The sequence below is a fragment of the Myotis myotis genome, unplaced genomic scaffold (genome assembly GCF_014108235.1).
Source record: "Myotis myotis isolate mMyoMyo1 unplaced genomic scaffold, mMyoMyo1.p scaffold_m19_p_18, whole genome shotgun sequence".
NCBI lineage: Eukaryota > Metazoa > Chordata > Mammalia > Chiroptera > Vespertilionidae > Myotis > Myotis myotis.
Genome location: NW_023416322.1, coordinates 25,442,195 through 25,467,357, shown reverse-complemented (window position 1 = coordinate 25,467,357; position 25,163 = coordinate 25,442,195). Strand labels below are relative to the sequence as shown.

At 47.0% G+C, this 25,163-nt stretch overlaps 1 protein-coding gene and 1 long non-coding RNA gene across 5 annotated transcripts; one reads left to right on the top strand and one right to left on the bottom strand.

Moving 5' to 3' along the window:
* Nucleotides 1-8: 8 nt before the first annotated feature.
* Nucleotides 9-16,074, top strand: CUNH1orf105 (chromosome unknown C1orf105 homolog). Its single transcript, XM_036344562.1, has 6 exons — nt 9-833; nt 1,931-2,021; nt 7,990-8,064; nt 9,671-9,738; nt 11,408-11,475; nt 15,619-16,074. The coding sequence occupies exons 1-6, from the start codon at nt 736-738 to the stop codon at nt 15,762-15,764; spliced, it is 546 nt and encodes a 181-aa protein (XP_036200455.1). The 5' UTR covers nt 9-735; the 3' UTR covers nt 15,765-16,074.
* LOC118673564 lies at nt 15,975-24,804 on the bottom strand. 4 transcript variants are annotated; one of them, XR_004973409.1, is made up of 5 exons: nt 24,535-24,673; nt 19,568-19,714; nt 17,895-18,017; nt 17,355-17,419; nt 15,975-16,232 (listed from the first exon to the last, which is right to left on the bottom strand). It is a non-coding gene; the product is annotated as an uncharacterized LOC118673564 (long non-coding RNA). The 4 variants fall into 4 exon arrangements; XR_004973408.1 differs by lacking the exon at nt 17,895-18,017 and having other exon boundaries at nt 24,669-24,804; XR_004973407.1 differs by lacking the exon at nt 17,895-18,017.
* Nucleotides 24,805-25,163: the final 359 nt, after the last annotated feature.

Genomic DNA, 25,163 nt, shown 5'->3' with positions numbered 1-25,163 from the left:
CCCAGGAAAGCAACTCCGCCACCGAAAGACCGGGGACCCGGCCTCCGCAGGGCGGGGGTGGAGGCGGGGCTGGGCGAAGCGAGCCGAGCGCGGCTGCCGGTGTTGAGCTCCCAGTGTGAAGTCAGGCCCGCGGCGGGGCCTTCCCGGGGTCCGCGCTTTCTCCCGACACAGTCACCGAATCCCTGCAGCTTTCGGTCGCGCGCACGGACCTGTGATGTGACGGCCGCCCCGCCCTCGCAGGGGACAGAACTGAGGCTCAGGGAGGTGGTGGTTGGTCTGAAGCCGCCCGGCTGGGAAGTGGATTCACAAAGTGAACGTCCTTCTTCTCTTTGCCTGGAGAAGGGATGAGGGTGGCGGACTCCGCCGCAGACGTGGACTAGCAGGTCCCTGAGACCCAGCGGAGTGCATGGAGGCACCCGAGTCTGCAGAACAGAGGGGGCGTGACCCAGAAGCAAAGGGACAGCGAACACATGTCACGGGGGACACGACAGTCGGGAACCCCGAATCCACGCCCCACCAGCGTGACTCGGCCAACAGGCTGAGCTTCCATTTCTCCATCAGCAAAATGGGACCACACTGTTCGCTCTTGGCCATTGTGTGGGCAACCCAAAAGAGTTAACTAAATGCAACTGCTCACAACAACAACAACAACAACAACAATGTATCGAGTGCTGTCCAGCTGCCATCACCTTGCTCTGGTCAAGCGCGACAGATTCTGGAAAATGATTTCTTTCCATGTCTCTCCAGGCTTCTGTTCCCAAGTTCGACAGGATCCCCTGGCTTTGTGAGGCCAGCCTCAGAAACAAGCCCCTGGTGCTCAGCCTCCCCAAAAGGTAAGAGAGCTCAGCTGCTGGTGGCAAAAGTTGCAGGAAAGGCCACACAGAAGCTAGGCCACGCGTCTGGTCAGTTGAGAAACCCACGTCAACTGTTCCCTGATTACACAGTCTTTGGTGGGAGTGGGAGGGGGTGCAGGGCAGGGGCTGAACAAGGCGGGCCCAGCACGCAAGGAAGTGCCCTCAGAACCTGCTCACTTTCACAGCCAGGTCCTGGAGGGTCAGAGGGGAAGGGAAGGGGGCTTTTCCTGCAGCCAGCCACGCTGGAGCTAGCTGCTAGGAGAAGGACCTGCGGTGGTCAGAGGAGCTCGTCACGTGTCTGTACGTGTCTGTAGGGGAGGGTCCCGGCAGCACGGAGCCCTTATTGAGAGAAATGACACCCACCTGCCTCACAGGAGGTCTACAGGATGGACCACACCTGTGAGGTGCCCTGCGCTTTGGGGAGGACAGGTAGGCATGCCAAGTCTGCTGAAAGGCTGGCTGTTTAAGTATCAGCAATTCCCGAGGATTAGGAAATCCTCATCTGGCCCAAGCTCTGGGTTCCACGCTGTTTATTTTTTTGTTTATTTTTTATTTTTTTTTAAATATATTTTATTGATTTTTTACAGAGAGGAAGGGACTGGGATAGAGAGTTAGAAACATCGATGAGAGAGAAACATCGATCAGCTGCCTCCTGCGCATCTCCCTACTGGGGATGTGCCCGCAACCCAGGTACATGCCCTTGACCGGAATCGAACCTGGGACCCTTCAGTCCGCAGGCCGACGCTCTATCCACTGAGCCAAACCGGTTAGGGCACAAGCTGTTTATTTTTGACAAAACCCTTTCTATTCTGTGTCACAGCTGCTTTGCCAAGGCTAGCTAAAGCTTAAAGCACGTGTAGAACTTTCATACCGTAATAAAATGAACCACACCAGCCAGCAGGGGTGCCACCCTGTGAAGAGCATCACCACTTCCCTTGCAAACTGCAAAGAAAATTCCAGGGAAAACGTGGTTGGAGGGAGGACATGGTCCGCGGGAGGAGGTGGTGGATTGCCTTCTCTCTGAAATAGCAAGGGCCTCGCCCTTCACACCAGAGACTTTTGTTTTGATCACTCAGATACCCTCATGGCTCTGCCACTTCTCTGAATTCATGGAGGAAGGATGTGAATTCGCCAAATACGTTTCAAGTTCCAAATGGCTTATCTAAGGTACTCAACTTTTTTTTTTCTTTAATTGCAAAGAAACCCATAGCAGTTCTAGGACGACCTGCACGTGACCCCAAAGACACATCCTGTCTCCTTAGCACAGCCCGAGCGAGCCTGGGGCATTAGGTGTTCAGTAGACATTTGCCCCAGCCAGTCACCTCGTTCAGGGCCCCCAGGTCCACTAGAGCTAAGAATAGAGGCCTGAGGGGAGAACCATCAAAAAGGGAAATTAAAAATTTCATGTTGAGGCATCTGCCCTGGGACCTTCAGGGACTGCTTCTCAGCCTGTGTCCAGAACCACACCTCGTTTTGGAGTCTCTAACCCCCTCCCACCACCACCGTAAACCCCTAGGACCTCTATTCACATCGGTTTTCACATTAAACAGTCCTCATCTCCCCTCCACCCCTGGAAGTCAACCGTGCCTGGCTGCTGGGTGACATGCAGTGACACTAGCCTCACAGAGGGTCCCCGAATTTACGGTGCTTGTGAAGTCAGCACCTCCCCGAGGTGGAGGAAGAGAGAGAACTCGGGACACGAGCAGTTTCTTCGCCCGAAAGATTACCCAGCACAGGACTATATTGTGGGCAGTGCAGGAGGCTGCGTCCCTAACGCATTTGGCCAGAGCTCTGTAGCTGCGGCCACCTCATGACCAGCCCTCACGTCGGGATAAGCGCTTTCGCAGCCCTTTTTACCTGGTTTCATACAGATACAGGGATGAGCAGGTCAGTTCCTGCCTACACAAATGACAGGGCGCAGGGACAGGCACAGGGCTGCCCAATGTATATCAGGACGGGGTGGGAGGAAGGGTCCCCTGTGGGCGGGGAGGGGCGAACAGAGACAGAACGGAGCGAGGGCGGGGTCCAGAGGTAGTGGCATCTCACTGGCTCGGAAGATTTCCACGAGTGAGGAAGGGCCTGGGAAGCAAGACCTGCGACTGAGCAGGCAGGACTTGCCTGCAGAGCTTGGAGCGCTCAGGCTTACATGTAAGGGACTGTGGAGCTGGGGCCTGGCCACAGCACTGAGGGTCAAGGGCAGAGCTGTGCTGCAGGGTGACTTCATTAATCCCCCTAACACCCAGGCAAGCAGGTGAGAGTGCCTGCCGCCACGACAGAGGGACTGAGCAGGGACACGCTGGGCTTGGCAGTCCAGGCAGAACCAGCGAGAAGCCTTCTGGTCATTTAGCCTCCTTGAACTTCCTATGCAGACAGCCTCCCCTGCCACCTAGCGCCACCTCCTGCAGGTTTGCTCTGGGTCTCAGCACACGTGCAGAGGCACTGACTCCAGGCACCCAGGACGCAGGGGGGAAGGCATTGCTAAGGCCCAGGCCAGTGAGAGGCTCCCCTTCAACTGGGCTCCGAATTTCATGGCTGCAGTGTTCATGCGTGGCCACTAGAGGGAAGCCCAGAGCAACAGCTTCCCAGGCTGGGACAATGGGCACAGCAGGTCACAAGTCCATTACTGCTGTTGGGTACCTCTCGGCGCGCTCTCTCTCTCTCTCTCTCTCTCTCTCTCTCTCTCTCTCTCTCTCTCTCCAACCTTTTCCATCGGAGAAGAGATTTAAACAAGGTCTGTTTGCAGAGAATTCCCTCAAGCTTCATCTTCTGGTCCTTTATGATAAGGATGCTGCTTTCCTTCTGGCGTAAGGAGGGTCTCTTCCTTTTGGGGTTTTTATCTCCTACTTTCAGGAAGAAAAAGGGGGGTCAGCGCACCCTTCTTGCACCTGCCGTCTTACAAAGTGCCTTCAGCTCCAAATAACCCTGATGGCCCAGTGGCATGTTTGGGAGAGGCGTATTCTGCCACCTTCATAGCAAACCTGGGTCCCTGTTCTGTTGGGACACCTGGCAGGTATCTCAGGTCAGCTCCCAGCCCGTCACACAGACTCAGATCTCAGTCGTGAAGGCCTGAGCATGTCTGCTGTGCGGTGAACAGCCGCAGCTGCTCCTTTCTGGAAATCAAAGAGCAATGATGCATCTCATGGGAGTGGAATGCCCTGTGGACACGCTGTCTCTCCCTTTATCCTCTAAATCGGGGACCTACTGAGAGCTGCAGGCAGCCCTGCCGCCAACCAGACCTCCTGGCCCTGGGCGTGGTCAGAGGTCCTGCCCTGGCTCCCTCTTCACCGTCACAGGTCAAAGGGCAGGACTTTGGTCATCCTCAGCCAGGTGGCGTTCCTGCCCAGTGCAGGTGTCTGTGTGCCCGGAGCGCAGTCCTCCCTGATGAGAGAGGGAAAGAGAGGAAACAGGCTCAGAGACAGAAAGATGGGAAGCCGAGCCAAGAGACACATGGAGACATAAGGAGACAAAAATACAAAAAAGGAGATAGAAGGGGAGAGGCATAAGCTCGCAAAGAAGAAAGATAGGAAATGAAGACAAAGAACGGAGCCCAAACATCCCCCATGCAAACCTCTACTGTGCAGCGCCTTCTCTGTTAGTCACGACTGCCACCTGCCACTCCAGGCGGCCACTCATGATGCCCAGGACAGGAACGTGTAATTGGATAGGTGGATGCGTGAGGCCAGGAGGCAGCTCACTCAGCGCTCCACGGCAGGCGGAGCAGATGTATGGGGGCCACTGCCAAGACCCTGCACCCCCTTTTCTGCTTGCCAGGCTTGGGTGTAACGGACTAGAGCCCCACAGTCACTCGTGGAGGGTGAAAGGCCACCCGACTCTCTGCACTCCTGCCCCGTGGACTCTGTCTCCTCTCTGATCTGTTGTTTTCCCGTCTAATGAGTCAGAATAAAGGTGAGAACGTTATTGCCTTTGCTTTTAGCAGCTCTGTGACAAAAAGCCCTGACTAGTGACATGGTGCAGGGACATAGCTGAGAAAATACACATGAAGGGCGACTTGCACTGTTCTCACCCCCGAGAACTCTTTCTAAGATTTCTCCCATTGACACTCAATTGTTGAAAGCTCGTGACCACCACGGAAACCACCTTGTATACGCCTAAGTTGTTCTCCTGTTGATATAGATCCAACATATATAACTATAAAACCATCTTAAAGGGAGGTAATCATGAGCACCGGTGCCCTGAAATAAAATGGTAATAATAGCCAAGTTTACTAAGTCAGGACGGCAGGTACATGGCTGTTGCTTATTTTGTGTGTGTGCGCGAAGTTTTTCCGAGCGAACAGGAAGATAATTTTAAAAACTACATTCAGCTGCATAAAACTACGGAGGTGGCTGGTATTTTCAGAGATCAGGACAATGTTTAATTATCATAGGGTTATTCTGGCCTATTGAAAATAGTTCTCTGAGCACCACTTTTTGTATTCGAAGGGATATAGGCATCTTTACCCCCTTACATGGATCCTAAGAGTCCACTGTCCCCTTTAACCTTTAGCCAGAGAATTTTCTGGTGGACAAACTAAATAGATGAGCTATTCGACAAGCACCCTAACCTTTCTGGGCCACATTTTCCTCATAGTGTTCATTGAAAGAGTTGAGCCAGGTGACCTCTCTCAGCTAAGGCAGGAGTGAAACAGAGAAAGAGGAATGGAGGTGCTGAAGGGAAGGGAGTACAGAGGCAAATTTGTCAGTGCTCCTTGAGTCGTGCTATTTTTAAAGTCACCATCTGCTGCTCACATTTTCAGTTTTTGTTGTGAGACAGGTGTGTGTATGAAAGAGAGAGAGAGAGAGAGAGAGAGAGAGAGAGAGATTTCTCTGTCTGTTTACCAAAGATTAAAGGGGGCCAAGGACTTGGGCCATGAGCCGGATCTTGGGAACCTTGGCAGATGTTGACCTCGATATCCAGATGTTTCCAGCTGTGACATGTGAAGAGCAAGCTTTGGCTTCCTGGCCTGGCTGAAACCTGCATTAGACCTTGGCCAGGGGACAGAGGCTGCTGTCACTCTCCAGTCACAGCTGCCATCTGCTCTCCTGGGGACAGCTGCTTGGGAAAGGAGAACATTTCTGAGCCTCTTTCCTCGGTGGCTGGGAGTCTATAATACAACCCAGGGCCCGGGCTCTGAACCCTCCATTCCTGCCACTGCTGGGCAAGCCTTGAGGGAACCGAGAGTGAAGGGGACTCGGCCGCAGAGCCCGGCGGCAGGGAGGAGGCCGACAGAACCTGGAATCCCAAACTGTTTGCAGCAACTTCTTTGCATCTAGGCTCTTCCTGATCCCTCTGTTGGGACGTTGCCTCTCTCCTTTCTGGAGGCCCAGAGTTCCGTTGCCTCTTCTATGACACCTGGTGCCCCCAACCTGGAATCGCAGATTCTGGAGGGTATTTCAGTCTCAGAACTCAGAGATGTGAGGGGTGGATGGAGGGGCTCAGCCCCAGGAGATTCCACCCCTAGAACCTCAGGGAAGACAGGGGAGAAGGTTGAATTGGCCCAGAAGCAGAGGAGTCAGCACAGGACACTTCCTCTCTTGTGTCTCTTCTCACTGCATCCCCCCTCCCACGGGACAATGCAGACACCCTGAGCTCTCCGGGGTGCCGGCTGGTCATTCCGCTGTGTAGCTGCACAGCGTTTTCTGGGCTGGAATGCCCTCCTCCTGCCCCCTCCTGTTCACCTACCCAGGCACTGCCTCCTCTCTAACCTTCTCAGGCCCCCCGCCCCCCAGGGGCCTCAATATACTACAGGATTGTGCACAGCCTGCTAGGTGGTGACAGGTTAGAGGCTGTGTCATTTATCTCAGCATCCCCAGTCCCTAATGAATGGGCAAATGAACAAGTTTGTATTCTCCCCTGGTCTTCCCTGGGGCCAGGAATTTTGTCACCGCCCCCTCCACATGGTAGCCTCACAGTAAGTGTGTTGTTGTTGGATGAATGAATCTAGTCATTCACACTCACACTGCAGCATTCCGACCCACAGCGCAGCAAGACTGAGTCTATTGTTTTAAAGCAGCCGGTAAAAATGAAGTGTATTTTAAACATTTGCTGGAAGAGTCCAACGTTGCCCATAGTTTTCAGTCCTCACACCCCCAGTGTGAAGCTCCATGGGGACCCACCCGGCGGAGGTCATGGTAAGAGCACCCCAGGCACTCCCCACTTAGCTTAAACATGTCCCTCCTCCTTCTGTGTGCACACCTCCCAGGGCAGCAGGGGCAGCTCAGGGCCCAGGTGTCACAACAAGCCGATCCAGTGGCAGGAGAAGGCTCCTGTGCAGAGTGATGGTCTGTGGGTCCCAGGACCCTCCTCCCCATCATCTGCTCCTCCTGGGAGCATGTCTCAGGACGCTGCCGTCAGTGGGCATGAAGGAGGTGAGAGAGAACCCCAGGCAGAACAGGAGTCTCAACTTCCCACTTGCTGCCTTGGGAGCCTCGGGCCGCAGGTGGCGATGCCTGGAAGCCTCCCTTCAGCCCGGGCAGGAGTGAAGTCAGGAAGAAAGCAGCGCTGAGCAGACCCAGAGCTTTTTCGTGCCTGGCCCCGGGGCAGCCTCCCTCGCACCAGCTCTAGTTCTGCTCATGGCTTAAATTGTGACTCTGGGGAAGTGGAGCAGGGCCACCTGGTGCTGGACAGTGTATGCTGGAGAGTTAAGGCGTGAGAAAAGAGGGCGCTGCATTGGAGGGGCCAGTGAAAGGTTTGCGGAGGCAAGTCTTCTGTTTGCTTTCCTCAAGCCATCGGAGGTCCTCATGTCCCTGTGGTAGACCCTTGTATAAAATGGGGAGAGTGCAGCCCCTCAAACTACGTGCTCAAGTCGAAAAGACAGACCTTGGTTCAGTCCCCAACCCCAGCCCCAACACCCTCTGACAGCTGTCCTATCCCTGAACCGCTGTCTCAGGGGCTCAAGGCCACTACCAGGTCTCTGGCTCAGCCCTCCTGCCTAAACCCTTTCTGCACCTACTGGCTTCAGTCAAGCCTCAATTCTACATCCACCCAGGATGGGGCTGAGACCAGAGTGTCCATCTCTGTTCTATGGAAGGAATAACTGTTAACCTCCCTCACCCCTCCACCCTCTTCCCACTTCTTTGCTGCCCCAGATACCACAGCATTTCCTCACCGCTCTGTCTCTCCTCCCTCTCCGCAGGCCAGGAGGAACCAGAGAGGCCCCATGCTGGGCAGGAACCTGCAGCTGTGCTCCACATGCCAGGAAGTGAAAATGGTAAGCCTGGTGATGACAGAGATGGGCAAGGGATAAAAGGAATCCAGATTACAAATGAAGGTGTGAAACTATATTTGCAGATGGTGTGATCTTATATATAGACAGTTCTAAGGGATCCACACATACAAAAACTATTAGAGCTGATAAATGAGTGCAGCAGCGTTACAGACTATACTAGTAAGATCAATGTACAAAATTAATTTTATTTCTATACCTTACCAATGAACAATCCAAAAAAAATGAGAAAACAATTCCATTCGCAATAGCCTCAAAAATTAAAATACTTAGGAATAAATTTAACAAAAAAATGTAAGACTTGTACAACAAAAACTACAAAATATTGTAGAAAGAAACTAAAGAAGACCTAAATAAATAGAAGTAATCCTACATTCATGGACTAGAAGACTTAATATTGCTAAGATGGCTATACAACCCACTGAATTGATCCACAGATTCAAGGCAATCGCCCTTGAAATCCCAGATACCTTTCTTACAGAAATTGACAAGCAGATCTTAAAATTCATATGGAAATGCAAGAGTTACAGAATAGCCAAAGAAATCTAGAAAAGGAAGAACAAAGTTGGAAGAAACACACATTTTTTATTTCAAAACTCACTGCAAAGCTACAGGACTTTCAAAGAAAATAGACAGCCAAGACCACATATTGTATGATTCCCTATATATGAAATGTCCAGAGCAGGTGAATCCATAGAGAAAAAAAATAGTGGTTGCTGAGGACTTGGGAGAAGAGGACTGATTCCTGAATAAAGAAGTCATGAAAATGTTCGGGAAGTCGATCGTGGTGATTGCTGTACACCTTTATTAATATACCAAAACCTCTGAATTGGACAATAACGTGGTAGATTTTATAGTATGTGAATTATGTCCCAATTTAAGAAAATGATTAGCAACAGAAAAATATTCTTTAAAAGTAAAAGCATAAAATGGATGAATATCAATGAAATAAAAATCCTAAGTAGGATGTGGCTTGGAGTGCTGAAGTGACCCTTGGCCAGGTGCTCCATTGTTTAGTGTGGGGCCACCAGGGACAGCTGTGTGAAGGGTACACTTCACACCCTCATGTATGCTTTGCAGTGAGTTCATTCATCCACTAATTTGGTCAACAAATATTTCTTAAGGACCTGGAAATACTAAAGTACAGATGTGGTCTATGGCCTCAGGAAGCTGAAAGTCTGCAAGGGAAGCCAGACATTAAGCAAATGACTACAATGAAAAGGTTATGAGTATTCTAGTCGAGGCAGCCTAGGAACAAGGAGGTCATTGGGCAGCCATCCGGGACCCAGTAGTGCCTGTGAAAAAGTGATAGTTAACCTGAAACCTGAAGAATGTTGTGGTGAGCTCACCAAAGAAAACTGGAAGATTTACTAATCTTGAGGTATCTAACTTCAAAATCTGGTAACCAGGGAAGAACAAAGACTCTATGACGTGTGAGCAGGGTAATTCCTTCTGGTTCATTCATATCACAAAAGGATACAGTTCTGACTCTGATATTTAAACAACTTGAGTTTGTTAAGGTGGCACATACAGTTTATGAAAATTGGAATGCGGTCTTGGACAGTGTTCTAAATGAGACTGTCTTCCTCAGGTACAACCAAGAACAATGATGATCCCAAATGATCTGAAACATTCCTTTGAGAATTGTATGAGTCATAGGTAAGTCAAAGGTTTAAATTGGGACGTGGCATGGCTAATTCCGATTATATTGGTTTGGGGGCACAAAGATAATGAATCGAGAAACAGTAAGTAGAATGTGTAAGGGATGCTAAGGAATTTGGCTTCTTTTATTTTTTATTGATTTTGAAGAGAGAAAGAGGGAGATTTATTCCACTTATTTATGCATTCATTGGCTGATCCTTATATATGCCCTGAATGGGGATCAAACCCAGATGCTCTCTAACCAACTAGGCTACCCAGCCAGGGCCAGAGAATGGGCTTCTTGATGGTTTTGTTTTTTTGTTAAACCAGATAGTTAGACCCAAAAAGTCTTTTTCACCCTGAAACTACTGTAGGAGGTTTCATCATCCTTTCCATTTTTGCAAGAACAGTGCGGGGAATAAGATAGGAAATTTCTTTGACAACTTAGGCAGGAGTAAATACAAATTCTCTATGTAGATGGCATATCTAATTCAGGTCACAGAATCTGTCGTGACTCTGGGACATCCACTGCACTCTTTAATAACTAATATTCCTTTTTGTTATCAGTTTGGTGGTTGTCATTTGCTGCTTTCTTATCAAAAGCAACTATATCAGAAATAAAATCCAGGCAGAATTTTGATTAGTTGGATTTCAGGTTTTTTCCTGTATTTAACTATCAGACAGAGAAGAAATACTCAATTTTTACATTATTAAAACACTCAAGCCCGGCTGGCATGGCTCAGTGGTTGAGGGTTGACCTATAAACCAGGAGGTCCCGGTTCAATTCCCAGTCAGGGCATATGCCTGGGTTGCAGGCTCAATCCCCAGTGGTAGCGTGCAGAAGGCAGCCGACCAGTGATTCTCTCTCATCATTGATGTTTCTCTCTCTCTCTCTCTCTCTCTCTCTCTCTCTCTCCATTCACCTCTGAAATCACTAAAAATGTAATTTTACAAAAAGAGAATAAATTCTAAAAACAACAACCAAAAAACCTTAAAACATGGACTCACCCTGCATCAGGCACCAAAGTAGGTAGAACTGCTTTGCAGTAGATGGTTGGACATACAGTTACCCTTATATATGACCAATCAAAAAGGTTTACTTTTTCTCCTCACACAGAGAGCAATAATGTGGGAGGATAATAGGTCTTTATTACATTGGACAGCAGTAGCTGACCTCAGGGCCATTCGGTCCACATTGAGATGTAGACTCCGGTGCATTAAAACCACAGTGCCTGGCCCAGGTAGATAGGATCATGGAGTAAATGGGTATTTGAGCATTACAGGCTCCAGCACCCATAACTTCACCTACACTGAGTCCATACTTTTAAATAGTTCTTATGTCAAAGCACAATAAAAGTCATTCTAATAAACAGTCTTTATGGACTGCAAATGGAAAACTCAACTCTCGAAATCCAGGGATTTCTGAGCAAAAGCTCACTCTTCTATGAAGGAGACTTTTGCAATTTGTTGCCCCAAATTATTTATCTTACAAGTTTGGCACTTTGCTCAAAAGTACTTTGTTTTTGCAAGTTTGGCCCAGTTGTCTCTGCTGCGAGGCAGTCTCAGTACCAGGCCAACAAGTGCTGGATTCAAGAGGCCGTTGCTGTTTTAAAACACGCAAGGACACATTCCTTCCCAGCAAGCCCTGGTCAAGTAACTAACGTGGTTTCTTGCTCTCCCCAATCAGAATGAAGAGTCTTCCGCCACCAAAAGCTCCGACTGAACCCAGGTGTTCCCCTGATGACATCTCAACAGGTTTGCTTTCTTTGGAAGTATGTGTGGTACAAGGCACACTGCCCCCAGAGTAGTGGAATGAAAAGTTTAATCTCCTAAGATAATTTCTAAATTTTCTGAACAAATTCCCATTCTCTTTTTTAAAAAAATTAAATTGATTGGGGTAACATTGGTTAATAACAATATGTAAGTTTCAGGGATACAGTTCTAAAATGCATCATCTGTATATTGCACTGTGTGCTCACTACCCAAAGACTAAATCTCCTTCCATCACTATATATTTGACCCCCTTTATTCTCTTCATCCTCCCCTACCCTTCCTCCCTTCTGGTAACCACCATACTATTGTCTGTGTCTATGAGTTTGTCTGTTCATGTATTGCTTTGTATTTTTAAGCTCCACAAATGAGTGAAATAATATGGTTCTTATCCTTTTCCATCTGACTTATTTCACTTCGCATGATACTCTCAAGATCTACCCATTTGTCACAATTGCCAATATATTCTTTATATATTTTCATCATTTTTTATGACTGAGTAGCTCTCCATTGTGTGTATGTACCACATCTTCTTTATCCAGTTATTCATCAAAGGACCCTTCCGTTGTTTCCATGTCTTGGCTATTATTGTGAATAATGCTGCAGTGAACATACATATATCTTTACAAATAAACATTTCCAAATTTTCCGGGTACATACCAGAAGAGGGATTGCTGCATCATATGGTAGCTCTATTATTTACTTTTGAGGAACCTCCAAACTGTTTTCCATAGTGGCTGCATCAATGTACATTCCCACCGGCAGTGTATGAGGGTCCCCCTTTCTCTACATCCTCTCCAACGCTTGTTATTTCTTGTCATATTGATAACAGTCATTCTAACAGATGTGAGGTGGTATCTCATTGTGGTTTTGATTTGCATTTCCCTAATAGCTAGTGAAGTTGAGCATCTCTTCATATATCTGTTGGCCATTTGTATGTTTTCTTGGGAAAAGTGTTTGTTCATGTTCTCTGCCCATTTTTAAATTGGATTGCTTATTCTTTTGTTGTTGAGTTGTATGAGTTCTTTATATATTTTGAATATTAGCCCCTTATCAGAGGTATCATTTGCAAATATCTTCTCCCATTTGGTTGGTTGCCTTTTTGTTTTGTTGATGGTTTCTTTTGCTGTGCAGAAACTTGTTAGTTTATTTTTGCTTTTATTTTTATTCTATTTTTTGCTTTTACTCTCCTTGCCTTTGTATTAAGTTCACAATAACCTTTCTGAGACCAAGTTTAGTACCTATGTTTTCTTCTATGTATTTTGTTTCAGGTCTTATATGTAAGTCTTTAATTCATTTTGAGTTAATTTTTGTGTATAGTATCTGATAGTGGTCTAATTTCATTCTTTTGCATATGACATTCCAATTGCCCCAGCACCATTTATGAAAGAGGTGTTCCTTTCTCCATTCTGTGTTTTTGGCTCCTTTGTTGAAAAGCAGTTGCCTATACACTAATTGTGTGCTAGGAAGGCAGGCCTGGTAGTAGCAGTTAAGGTGGGAGGGGGATGCATTCCCACCTGGAATGGCCTTACCAAGGCCCTGAACCTTCCACGCCACCGGTTTCCTAACACACCTGCCTTCTTCCAGAAGCTGCCCAGTGCTATTCTTACGTTCACTTGCTATTGATGGAAAATGGAATAGTGGCTCTGTCTCCAGCTTCAGCATTGACCTAAGTCTCATCTTTTAGAGAAGCAGCACTGGGTTGTGAAGGTGGGAGTGGATCATTCTTCTGGGTGAAAGGATCCAAGGGTTCAGTGCCGTGCAGGCTGTCATTTGGGAGACTTTGTCCATCTTCTCATTTGCTTTCATATTGACTGAAGTCGCCTCCAGTTTTTCTTTCATTTGAAATACACAGTAAGGAAAATCAAGGCCACTTTCTTCACTTCATACAGATGGGGAAGTGCAAGCTCTATCCTGGCGGTTGCAGAGGAGCTAGAGCCAGAACTGAACTGAGCAGGCATCAAGAAGGAAATCTGAGCATAGGAGGGGTATCTTGAAAAGGTCCCAAAAAGGAGGACCAGAGACTCTGGTAACAGCTGAGGTTTGGAGATGTCCACTCTCGTGGGGTGAAAGGCTGCGAGTCCCAGTGAATCCTTTTTTATGAATCCAGAGAGTTTGGCCTAGCCCGTGGACAAAGTGGACAAAGAGCCAGGAGCTAAGAGCCTCCTCTCAGCGAAAGCCCCGCTGTCCTCTGGTCTGCAACCACCTCATTCTGTTGAAGCCAAGACAACACTGGGTGACAGACATGTGCAGCTGGTTCCAGGGGTCTCTGTCGCAGCCACCCAGTCCTGAGTTTCCTTTAACCTGGATTTTTTCAGGTCTGCCTCACAAAGGAATCACACACACACACACATACACACACACACACACACACACACACACACACACCACACACACACACACACACACACACACCACACACCCTTCCCTCAGCAAGAATGTTTGTCTTCCGATTCTTTAGGGCTCTGTGATAAGATGCCTTTTATTAACTTAATAGCCCTAGGAGTGTATTCTAATGGCCAACAGGAGAGCTAGACTTGGTGTACGCGATTGTGATCAGCACATTATGTTCTTTCCTGGACAGACCTGGTTCTTGCCCCTAGAGTCCATCCAAGGACAGAACAGGCAGAGCCTATGGAGCTGGCTAGGAGCCGAAGCTGGGCAGGTCTACAGTTGATTCTAGTCATGGTGTTTGTGAGCTGAGCTTTGCTACTGTGTGTGCTCTCTGAGGTTATGGAGAAGCACTAGCCTGGGAGCAGAGACCTGGCTTCGGATCCCAGTCTGCCCATACAAGCTTTGCCCAGTTGTTTAAACTGTTTGGGCCTCCGTGTTCCCACCTGTAAAACTAGAGGAATGTTGTGCCTCCCACCCTGCCTGGCCACCCCCACTCCCCAGAGAGCCAGAGCCTCAGTACCAGCAGCCTTCACCTTTGATCTGCCCAGAAAAACTGCTGACATGTCCCCAGCTCTGCTGATTTATGGGCCTTAGACATGTTCCTGCCACAGCGTGTGCAGCTCGTTGCTGCAGCGGCCACCCACCTGTGCCGCATCGCCGTGGACATGCTCAATGACCAAGTAGCTGACTCATCCCACAAACATTACTGCCAGTTTTGCTGATGGCAACAATGATTTCTAGTGTATTCAGCTAAACTTCATGTATTATTGATAACTATTGGTGAGAACTAAGTAAGTGGGAAGAGCCTATCTTTGTAAGTGATGGGGAGGGATTTGTTCTGAATCCATTTGCCTTGACTCTGGCCTAGAGTCCCGAGTCCCATGACACCCACAGGCTCGTGTCAGTAAACATGGGTAGACATGGATGCCTACGGCCTGGCACAGCGTGTGATATGGTACAAGGAGCTCTGGGTTTTGGTCCTTGGTCTGTCAGTGCCCGTGACCCTGGACCTCTGTCTCCTCTTCATCAGCGCGATGAGCCTAGACTGGACCCTGGGCCCGTTATTTTGTGACTCTCTCAGCTCTCATTCCGCTGGAATGAGAAACATGTTCCAGAGAATTCAGGTCTCCAGTTCCCTCCGTCACTCAGTGACTTCCAATGGGAAGCTGTTATTTCATGTACTGTTTTTTCTCCTTTAAGCCACATGTCTTTTGGGAAAGTTGAATATTAACAGCTTTTTGTAAATAAAATAATATTCGACTGAGAGGTCAGGATGGTAAGGATTCTAAAGAATCCCAAAACAAATTATGTTATAAAACGAAGGTTCCTTTGAAAATGCAAGCACTTTTCCCTACTGTGGCCCTTTTGTCAGATCATATTTGTGTGTTTGGCGAGCAGAACCACATACGGGTCCCTGAAAAGTCTTCTGAGAATCGATTCCTCTTTCCCTCTGACTCGTATTACAAATCTGGATGCATTTTATCTTCATTTTTATTTAATCGGCTGTGACTGCTCATACTTGAGTTTGGTTTCTAGGTACTGTTTTTTGGCCTCTTTGACAAGAGCTGCAAAAGCTTAGTTTGGGGGGGAGGGGGTTCTATTAAAGGGAATCCTGCGAATTTTGAGTCTGTTTCAGAGGGTTGAAGAAGTCTTTGATGGCCTTTGGTTATTTTGAGTTTCTTTAAAAATAGAATCTAAGCAGCACTTGTCCTTCCTTCTTGCACTGCCCTCCAGAGAGCATTCACTACAGACTTCCCCTTCTGGGCCCCCGGGCAGGGGCCTTCCACGAGCTGTTGTCAGACTCCTACAAGGCTCTGCGGGGGATACAGCTCTCTGCCGCACCCAGAAAGGAGCCCACGGGCAAGACAATGAGGCAGTGAGTGATCGGTGCTCAACACTTTCCACTCCAGAGAGAAAACAACCTCACCAAGCCAGTCTCTCATCATTGCCTCCTGTCACCAAAACAGTGAGTCAAGTTTGCCTCCCTCAGAGTGGCTGGAATCCCCTCTTGCCACCGTCTCACACACTTCTCCTAAAGACGATGGCTTTATTTATACAATTATAAAGATTTATTGATTAAAATGGAACACTTTGAGTGTCATCAATTTTATTTTGGTAAAGATTCTTAATTGTGTTCTAATAGGCATCATTTCCTTGTTTCTAAGACATGAGTTTTCTGTGGAAATTATTTCAGCTCTTCTTTCAGGCCAGGGGGGCTGGAGATGGCTCCTGGAAGTCCCTCAGGATTCAGCCCATGAAGAAAAAAGGAGATAAATGGAGGTCGCCCTTCTGTCCTTATCTCTGTCGGTTAACTCTGGTAGATGACAGAGGATACTGTGATTCTATAACTGGATTAAGGTACATGGTCAGTTGTAATCCTTGAGGACAGGAACTGTGACTTGTCTTGCTCTCCTCATGACACTTTGCGTATATCAGATGTTCATCTAATCTTTGTTCAATCCAGTTCAAACCCAGTGCTGTGCTTTGTAGTTGCTTATTTTGATTTGAGGACCTGTCTCACCAGGTGTGTCCTGGCCCATGTATCAGCAGTGTCAGAGAGACCAAAGAAAACTCTAGGCTTCCAAGTATTATATTTATGACCCCAAATTCCATGCCCAGCTTCAGGAGGGCTCATAGAGATAAGGCCCCTTACACTCCTTAGGAGGAAATGGCCTTGTGAAATGCCCAGGCTAAGTGGACCTTGGGCCAGCCTGTGAGAACCAACCTCAGTGCTGACTCTATTCGAAGAATGGGCTTCAGAAATCTCTAACAAATGGCCTAATGCTTAAAATGACCTCATTTCTCTTTCTCTCTCTCTCTCTCTCTCTCTCTCTCTCTCTCTCTCTCTCTCTCTCTCTCTCTCTCTCCTTTTCTCTTTCTGTCTCTCTCTCTACACACACACAGACACCATAAAACCAGAAAAACTAGCTTGATTGCCCTATATTCCTGGGAGGCTATGATTCTTGGTTTCAGTTCAGTTACAGTTCAAGAACTCTAGAAATAGTACACACTTCCTCTCAGGGTATGCATGAATTATGATCCATTTTAGATAAGATAATTGTCAAAGGACAAACAAATCACAGATAAAAATGTTTATTCATCTGCCTCCACCTCCTCCTTCAACTTGATAGATCCAATAAGAGGATTTGGAGTATATATACCCATGCAATAATTGGACCTTTAGAGGTAATCTGAATATTATGTGCCTAGTGAGATAAAATACTCTCTAAACCACATTAAGAAGTCTTCATATAGAGTTCTAGTGTTTTTTGAAAATCTCATAAAAAAGAATAACGTTCTGGTGTTTGCTCCTGTTCTAGTACAGTGGTTTTTGGTCTTAGGAACTTTTTCACTCTTCAATATTGAGAGCCTTAAAGAGCTTTTTTTTTTTTTTTTTTATTTAAATGTGGATCATATCTACTTATATTTATCACATTAGAAATTTTAAAAACAACAATATACAAGCATACCTTTCATTAGTTGTGAGAATGATGATATTATATATCATGTAGCCTCTGGAAAACTCCACTGGGCCCTTAGGGGACAAGAAAAGTAAGAAAGGCAGATAACATCTTATATTATTATGAAAATAACTTTGACCCCCACAGACACCCCAGAAAGGATTTCAGAGACTCCTGGGGGTCCTTGGACCATCCTTTGGGAATTTGCCATAGAGAATATATCCTCCCGTCTCCAGCCTTCCAGGGAAGGGTTGCCAGGATGCTGTAACTCAACCACTCGAGTGAGTAAGCTGGTCCCTTGGCAGAGGTATTGGAAAGAAGGCAGCAGCAGGTTTTCAAAGTTCAATGATATTGACCTTTAGCATCATTTACCTCCCTTTGCTCACATGGTCTACTTAACAACCTTATTTTGGTTAAGTAATACAGTGGATTGTCCAGTTGGCACAAAAACTAGTTCCCTTTGAACTCTCATTTCTCTATACAAATGCTTGTTAGTTTGTTTGCTTTTGGTTACGTATGAACATATTTCCCAGAATCTGAGGTTCAAACCTGGACCCAATGCGGCCTTAGCACATGAGTGCTGTCTCGTCAGCAGCTTTGCTGGACAGCCAGCCAGATGGTGAATTTCCATTTCTCTCTAGTCCTGCAACCATTTCCTGGAAAGTGATGACCCTAAAGACAAAGGTCCTAAATTAGGAAGCCCAGCTCTTGACAAACTTCTCCACATGACCAACCCAATCTCACCATTTCCATTTAAACTTGCAAAGAGAGCCACATGGATGCTGCCAGACTTTTTTCTACCAATAACAGTGTTTATATGAAGTCATCCTACGCGTCCCACACTTGGCTTCTCTCTGTGCTGTGGGGTCAAGTGAGTGACTCTGCTACCGCTTGGTGCAGTCTTTTCTGTACTGAGCTGGATCCGTGGAGGTAATAATTTGGACTTGTCCATTACTATTTTACCGTCTGTATGCTCTCATAAATGGGCCAGGACAATTTCTTCACTATAAGCATCTACTCATAATGTTACTCCTTTTTCAAAGTCATGCATAGTATGCACAGTTCAGATTAATTTTTTAACATACATCATCTTGGGTAGTGTTTGTCTGTTTGTTTCCAGGCTGGAGCCTGATTTTGCTATTTTAAAAATATATGATTCTCATTATAATAAAAATCCACGGACATGAGTCAGACTTACTCCTTCCTACACTTTCATTTTCCTTCACCCCAACAGGGAACTTGAAAACCAATCAATCAGCACAATTCCTTCATTGCCAGGAAGGAAGAGAAATGCTGTATTTAGGAAAATCCATGTTGTAGTTTTTTTAAAAATCAAGTATATATGGCAAAATCATTGTCACCTCCAGTTCCCAGTTTAAGCTGCTCTGCTCAGGGCCACCCATCTTTTGCCAGGTCCCCGACTGCCACAGCTCATGGGAGGCCTGCGAGGGGCTTACTGGCCCCTGGCACACAACTGAGTTGCCTGTCTTCCTGAATATGTAAGAACCATACAATTCCAAGTAGCAGGAGTGTAATAAATTAGGCAGAACTGCCTTGTCTCCTCCTAGGAAAGCCCTGGTTGGGTATAGCTACTCAGGTTGGGGGAGGTCTACCTCCTCCAGGTAGGTAGGAGGGCATTACCCAGCAGAATGTAGAAGATTTCTGAGAAGAGGAGGAAGCACAGAGCTTGTTTCTATTAATAAAGCTGTACACTAAAGTCTTAAGAATCGAGGTTAAATTAGGAAATTTAGAAATGGGTAAAATGTCATCTCTAGAGAGAACAGGGATGATCAATCCTGTTTCAACCATGTCCCCTCAAACCCATCTTAATTTAGCACTTTAGTAAGTACTGTCCCTGTTTCGTACATGGAATTCTTGTCTCCCTAGAACAATGTATAACTTAATGAAGACAGGATGTCCCCACGGAGCTACTCAGACATGTGCAAGGTATGCTTAGATGGAAGAAAGTGATGTTAGGTGTTAGGACCCTGCCTTTGAAGCACTTGCCGTTTCCACTGGAGAAAGAACACACATAGAAAGAGCACATAGACAGGCCTGCATGTGAATAAGCATGAGTTACTCCCCGCTGTAAACTAAAGCCACAGTGATTACAGCAACAATGCTGTCCATGGCATCAACCGTCAGCTCCCCGGACAGGAACAAAGATGCAATTGTGTGATCTTGTCAGAAAAGTTGGTTAGAGGAGATAGAGCCGCACTCACCCACACAGGATGTTATCTCTTGTTCTTTGCAGATGTTTAACTGCCTGATCCGCAGGGTGCAGAGCAGTAAAATCAGGCGCTGGCCGATGCCTGCTGTTTCAAGGAAAACGTGTTCCTAAACCTCTTGGAATTGGCCTCCACTCAGTCCTGTGGAGCAGAGGTCATCCTTAGGGATGTCAGTCACATCACCCTTGCGCCCTAGACTGTCCCATGGAGAAAATTTCATAAAGACTAAGACGTACATGAAACATAAGACAGACAGTGATTGACGTTAGTTGGCCCTGAGGAGTGGCTGGAGGACAGAAATTGGCAGAGGGAGAAAATTGTTTTATAGGACAACTTGACTTACTCTTTGAATTTTAAGCCACATGAATATTTCACAGACCCAAAAACAAAACAAGATGAAGCAAACAACCAACCAAAAACCCTTTCCAAGTTGTGAGGGCCTGTCTAGCTTTGGAATGGGACACCCGATAAGCTATCAAAATAATTATTTTCTTTGTGACTCACAGACAATACAGTCCTTGGACACTACTAAGTCCAGGCAGCATCCCGTTGGAAGATAAAATCTATCTCTGGCTCTTGGAAGTTTTGCTACTAAAATGCAACATGATTATAGTAATCAGTCATTAGCAAATGTTGTAGTTCGTTATTAATAATTATCTATAACAGGATATTGAATTAAGTTACAAAATTTTTATTAAAACATTTCTTACGTATCATTATATTGGCTGGGCCACAAAAATATTTGTGGGCCGCATGCTTACTTTACACTAACGAGTCAAACCCATACAGTGTGCAGGTACAGAGGGTGGTCAGGTGAGCATTTAGTGTGTGGTAACATGCTCAACACTGTCAGTGAGTTCATATTCCATCTTTACCATAACCCTACATGGTGGGTAGGGTTATTATTGTCATCATATGGGTGAGGGAATTGGGTCTCACAAAGACCTGTGCCCAGATTCACACCAAGGTGGGACTTGACCTCAGGTCTTCCTGAGCAGGTAGCGGAAGCTCCTCCCACTACCTAACTCTGACTCTCTGTGAACATGAACCTTGTTAGAGTCAACTTCAAAACAGCAATTTCCTCTGTGGAATCCCCTATCCTCTGAGAGATAAAACTGGCTACAAAACAAACAAACAAATAAAAAACAAACCTCCTCTTGTTGGGTTTTCCCAGGGAGGAAAGTGCCGTTTGCTTACTCCAGACAGAGGCCTCTGTTCTCTCAGCCTGTTAGATGTTCAGTGTGATTGGCAGGTGTGGAATGGAGCGGTAGGGAGGGACCAGTGGGAGCCAGGTCCTGGCATGAAACTTGCCCACCGAGATAGACAAGGTTTGGGATGTGGGTGGTAGAGGGGAGGAAGGCAGAGTACACCCAAGAGCGTGGCAAAGACAGTGAACAAGCCTTATACCCGTCAGCCCTGGTGGGTATTTTTGTTTGTTTTTTTAATATTTTTTTTATTGATTTCAGAGAAGAAAAGAGAGGGAGAGAAGATAGAAACATCAATGAAGAGAGAGAATCATTGATTGGCTGCCTCCTGCACGCCCCATTGGGGATAGAGCCCAAAACCCGGGCAAGTGCCCTTGACTAGAATTGAACCTGGGACCCTTCAGTGAACAGGCTGACCATCTATCCACTGAGCACACTGGCTAGGCCCTGGTGTTTTGATTGGCAACCACAGTCCATCCTAACAAGCGGGGGGGTGGGGTGGGGGTGGAGTGCAGTAGTGGGGAGGGATGTGGAGGTATTTGTGGAGGGGGAAGGAGGTCCTTGGAAATGTCAAGGGCAGGAGTTCAGCATCTTGGAAGCCTGGTGTCTGTGGTGAAAGCCCAGCCCCTCCCAAACATCAGCTGCCCTCCTTCCTGACCCACTTGGCTTTACAGCTTGCCTCCCACTTCCACAGTCTCTGAACCTTCCACTCTCTGCTTTGGGCCTGGTCACTGAACCTCTCTCGTGCTGCAAACTCAGGCCTGAGCCCCTAGAACACCAGAGACAAGGCCAACAGTGGCCCGTCTCCTACTCGTTGTCTGCACACATATTTGTTAAGCCCTCGTAGGAGTCAGGTACTATGGGAGGCACTGGGAAGACGCTAGTAATGAAGAAAGCCAAGGTCCCTGCCCTTCATGGAACCTGCATCTAGTAGGGTGGGGGGGGGGGGGATAAAGGATAAGCAAGTGGTGGGCAAGGGCCCCAGACACTGGCTTCCAGGGAGGGAACTTGGGCCACACACATTGAACTGTAGTTGCACTTAGTGCACCCTTGGAGCCACTGTCCTGGCTGTGGTTCAGCCTTTGGTGTACAAGGTCTTGCTGATGTCATATCTCTTCCCCAGATAATCAGACTCCAGATGGCTCTGCAGCCAAGTCATGATAATGTCCTATCAGTCACATCAGAGTCTTACCGTTTTCTGACTGACTGCAGGTTGTGAACTAGTCTTTTCATTTGTTGCCACATTCTTTTCAGCAGCTTTCTCCGCTAGTGTGGCACCCTCGTTCCACAGCCCCTTTCCCACAGTGCTCAGCTTTCTGACTAATGACTGGATTCCTACACCCACGCGAATGTGCCTTCAACGAAAAGACGTACTCTTACTCCATGTGCTAGTAAAGAAAAAATAATGCCCGAGATGAGGGATCTAATGAGAAACCCTTCCACAAAGCTGAGACATCAAAGGGCTACAGAGGTAAACAAGAAATACTAGTAAGCCCATCCCACGCAGAGAAAGAGCCAAAACATTTTGCTCCTCCTGGTCTTGGCCCCGGTGGAGAGAGGGTGAAAAAAACTCATATGAGAATTGGAACGACAAGCTGGCACTCATACCCGTGGTCTAAGTTCACGCTGGTAGTGTGGCCCTTTCAGGCTCAATGTGAAGTGGTGTCAGGGTGACTGCCAGAAGCACAGAAAATCCTCGAACCGAGGTCTGCAAGGCCCCTGGGGTGGCCCACCTATTCTAGCAACAATTGAAATCAGTACTTTCTGAGGCAACCAGAGAGCATCAGTTAGACTTCACTGCGGAGGGATTTAGACTCTCTCTTTCCCGTGAGTTTAAATCCTGAGCAGAATATTTTGTCTGTTGCAACCACCCCAAGGTTACAGGTGGAGAAATTATGGTTTACAAAGCACGTTGAGCATGGCCTCAGGATGCTCATTCAGTGCGAAGAGCCATTTCTTTTTCCCTGGAAGGTTGGAACTTGTCTGAGCCAGGCATCTTTGGCCCTTCCTGACATGAAAGGGCTGGATGGTCGCTTTGACTAATTATGACGGGGGCACCTACAGATATGAAGAGAAGTTGCTGGAGCCACGAGTCCTACTTACTGACAGACGCTTCCTAGACACTAATTCTGGGCAACATAATTGAAAGTTATGGATGCTGGCAAAGGTTTCGAGAGGAACCGTACAGACTGTTGTAAAACAGGAACTAGGTGGGGTGGTAGAATTCTAGGTTTTTCTACTAGAAGGAACCCCAGAAACCATCTAGTCCAATCCCTCAGGCCATCTGGCAGGAAGGCTGCTATTATACCAGAAATTTGCACGACTGAACCTTTTGCATAAGTCAGGTCTCTTTTTAAATGCCACCTCCTCATCTATAATAACCTACCCGCAACCCAGGATGCTTAACCCTTTATTCTGCTTCTTTTATCATAGCGACTATCACTATCTGATACTGCCTGGAAAGATAGTTAATTGCCAGCTTGCTTTTTTTTCTGTCTTCTCCCACTAGAATATAGGGACCTTATTCAACTCTGTAAGTCCATGGCCAGAGCGGTATCCAGCCCCAAACAGAAACTGAAAAAATATTTGTTCAGTGAGTGAATAGTGAATGAATCAATGAAGAAAATAAGGACAATGGCTTTAATGATTTCAATTTCAGACAAATGGAATTCCATATCAGGTCTTGACTAGGATTGAAGTGTCTCATTTTCTCTGAGCAGCTAGCTGCAATGTTTCTATACACAGCTCTTAGCATACCTACCATATGCACGGCTCTCATAAATGTTTGCTGGATGAGAGAATGTACATCATACACCTACCCCTCGTGGCTGAGCTGCCTAATTCTCTGGAAAAGTAATAAAGCTTATCATCAGGGACAATGATGTATGTGATGCTATTAACCAAAACAAACAAATAAAAAAGGTTGGGAAATAAAAGTAAATTTTAGTGACATGAAAAATGGAAAGAGGTGAAAGATTAAAGATTGAAAATGAGGTGATCTTCAAGGCTGAGAGTGGGATGCAGGAAGACTTCAAAGAAGACGAGATTGAAAATGTCATGTTTGCCCACTCTCCTCTCCTCTCCTCTCCTCTCCTCTCCTCTCCTCTCCTCTCCTCTCCTCTCCTCTCCTCTCCTCTCCTCTCCTCTCCTCTCCTCTCCTCTCCTCCCCTTTGTTAAGTAACCAAGAGACATTTTATAAAACCTTCTCCCAGGAGGGCTTTAAAAATATGAGCCCCCTGCCCTTGGCTAAAGTGCCTGGGGGTCTGCCCTGAGAATGAGGGATAAACCAAGTGGCCTTGCCCAGTCTTCCAGCCTTTTGCTATTCTGAATTTGGACACTGAAACACTCGCATTCATCATTCAGCAAACATTTGCAAAGTGCTGCTCAGTGCCAGAGAAGAGTCAGGATCCTTTTGGTGGCAAGTGATGGAAACTGAATTTATATCTTTAAAAAATGCAAGTGCACTCAAAGGATGCTGAGTTTTCTCCCAGAGCAACCAGGCCGCAGGACAGGCAGGGATGCTGCAGACCCAGGAAGCATTGGAGCAGGGACCTGGCTTGGCGAAGATTCATTCTCATCTGTTTCCTTCTCCCTGGGTGTTGTCTTTCCCCTTTTCCTGTGGCAGACTGTCTGTTTCCACACGGTGGAAAACCCGGCACTGGTGCCTGCTAAGCTTTATGGCTTGTAGCTTTTGGCCACTGTGTTTCCAAGCCCCAAACTCCAGGCCAAGTCACCTCGCCCAACTTGGAACCCTACCTTGTCATGATGCCATCAGTTATGACCACCGGGGTGGGGCTGCATAACTCCCCAAGGATGAGATGGTGGGAGGAGAGAGAGACAGCTTTCAAAGGAAGTAGTGAAGCTAAGCTGGCAGTACCACATATACTCACGATGGCCTGGTACTGTGTTGGACCAAGATGACTAAACCTTGATACCTGTAAATCAAGGCGTCAGCCACTGTTGGACGACACAAAAATGCTGTTGTCAGTCACGGCCTCAGGAAGTCTGAGTGAGGTGCTGTCCCAGGAGCAGCTGAAATTGGCATCTCTCTTTGAGAAGGCTGCTCCCATGTGCTTGGTCCAAGGCACATCCTGTCTCTCCAGTTCAGGTTGGCCCGTCCCCTGGAGTCAGTGATGACTGGACTGTGGAGGTGAAGGTGATCGCTGAGAAACTGGTTTGTTCACTCTTGAGAGTCTGGAAAAGAGGTCAGTGTGATACTATTGTGCTTGAGCAGGACGAAGTGGGGAGTAAGCAGAGTAGATGGGGAGAAAGAAAAGAAAAAAGAAAAAAAAACACAAAACAGGAGAAGCGTGTTGGTCATGGAGTTAATACAAAATTAACTCCAAACCTCACTTCCTCGCAGCTCTCCATGCCTTCGTCCATCC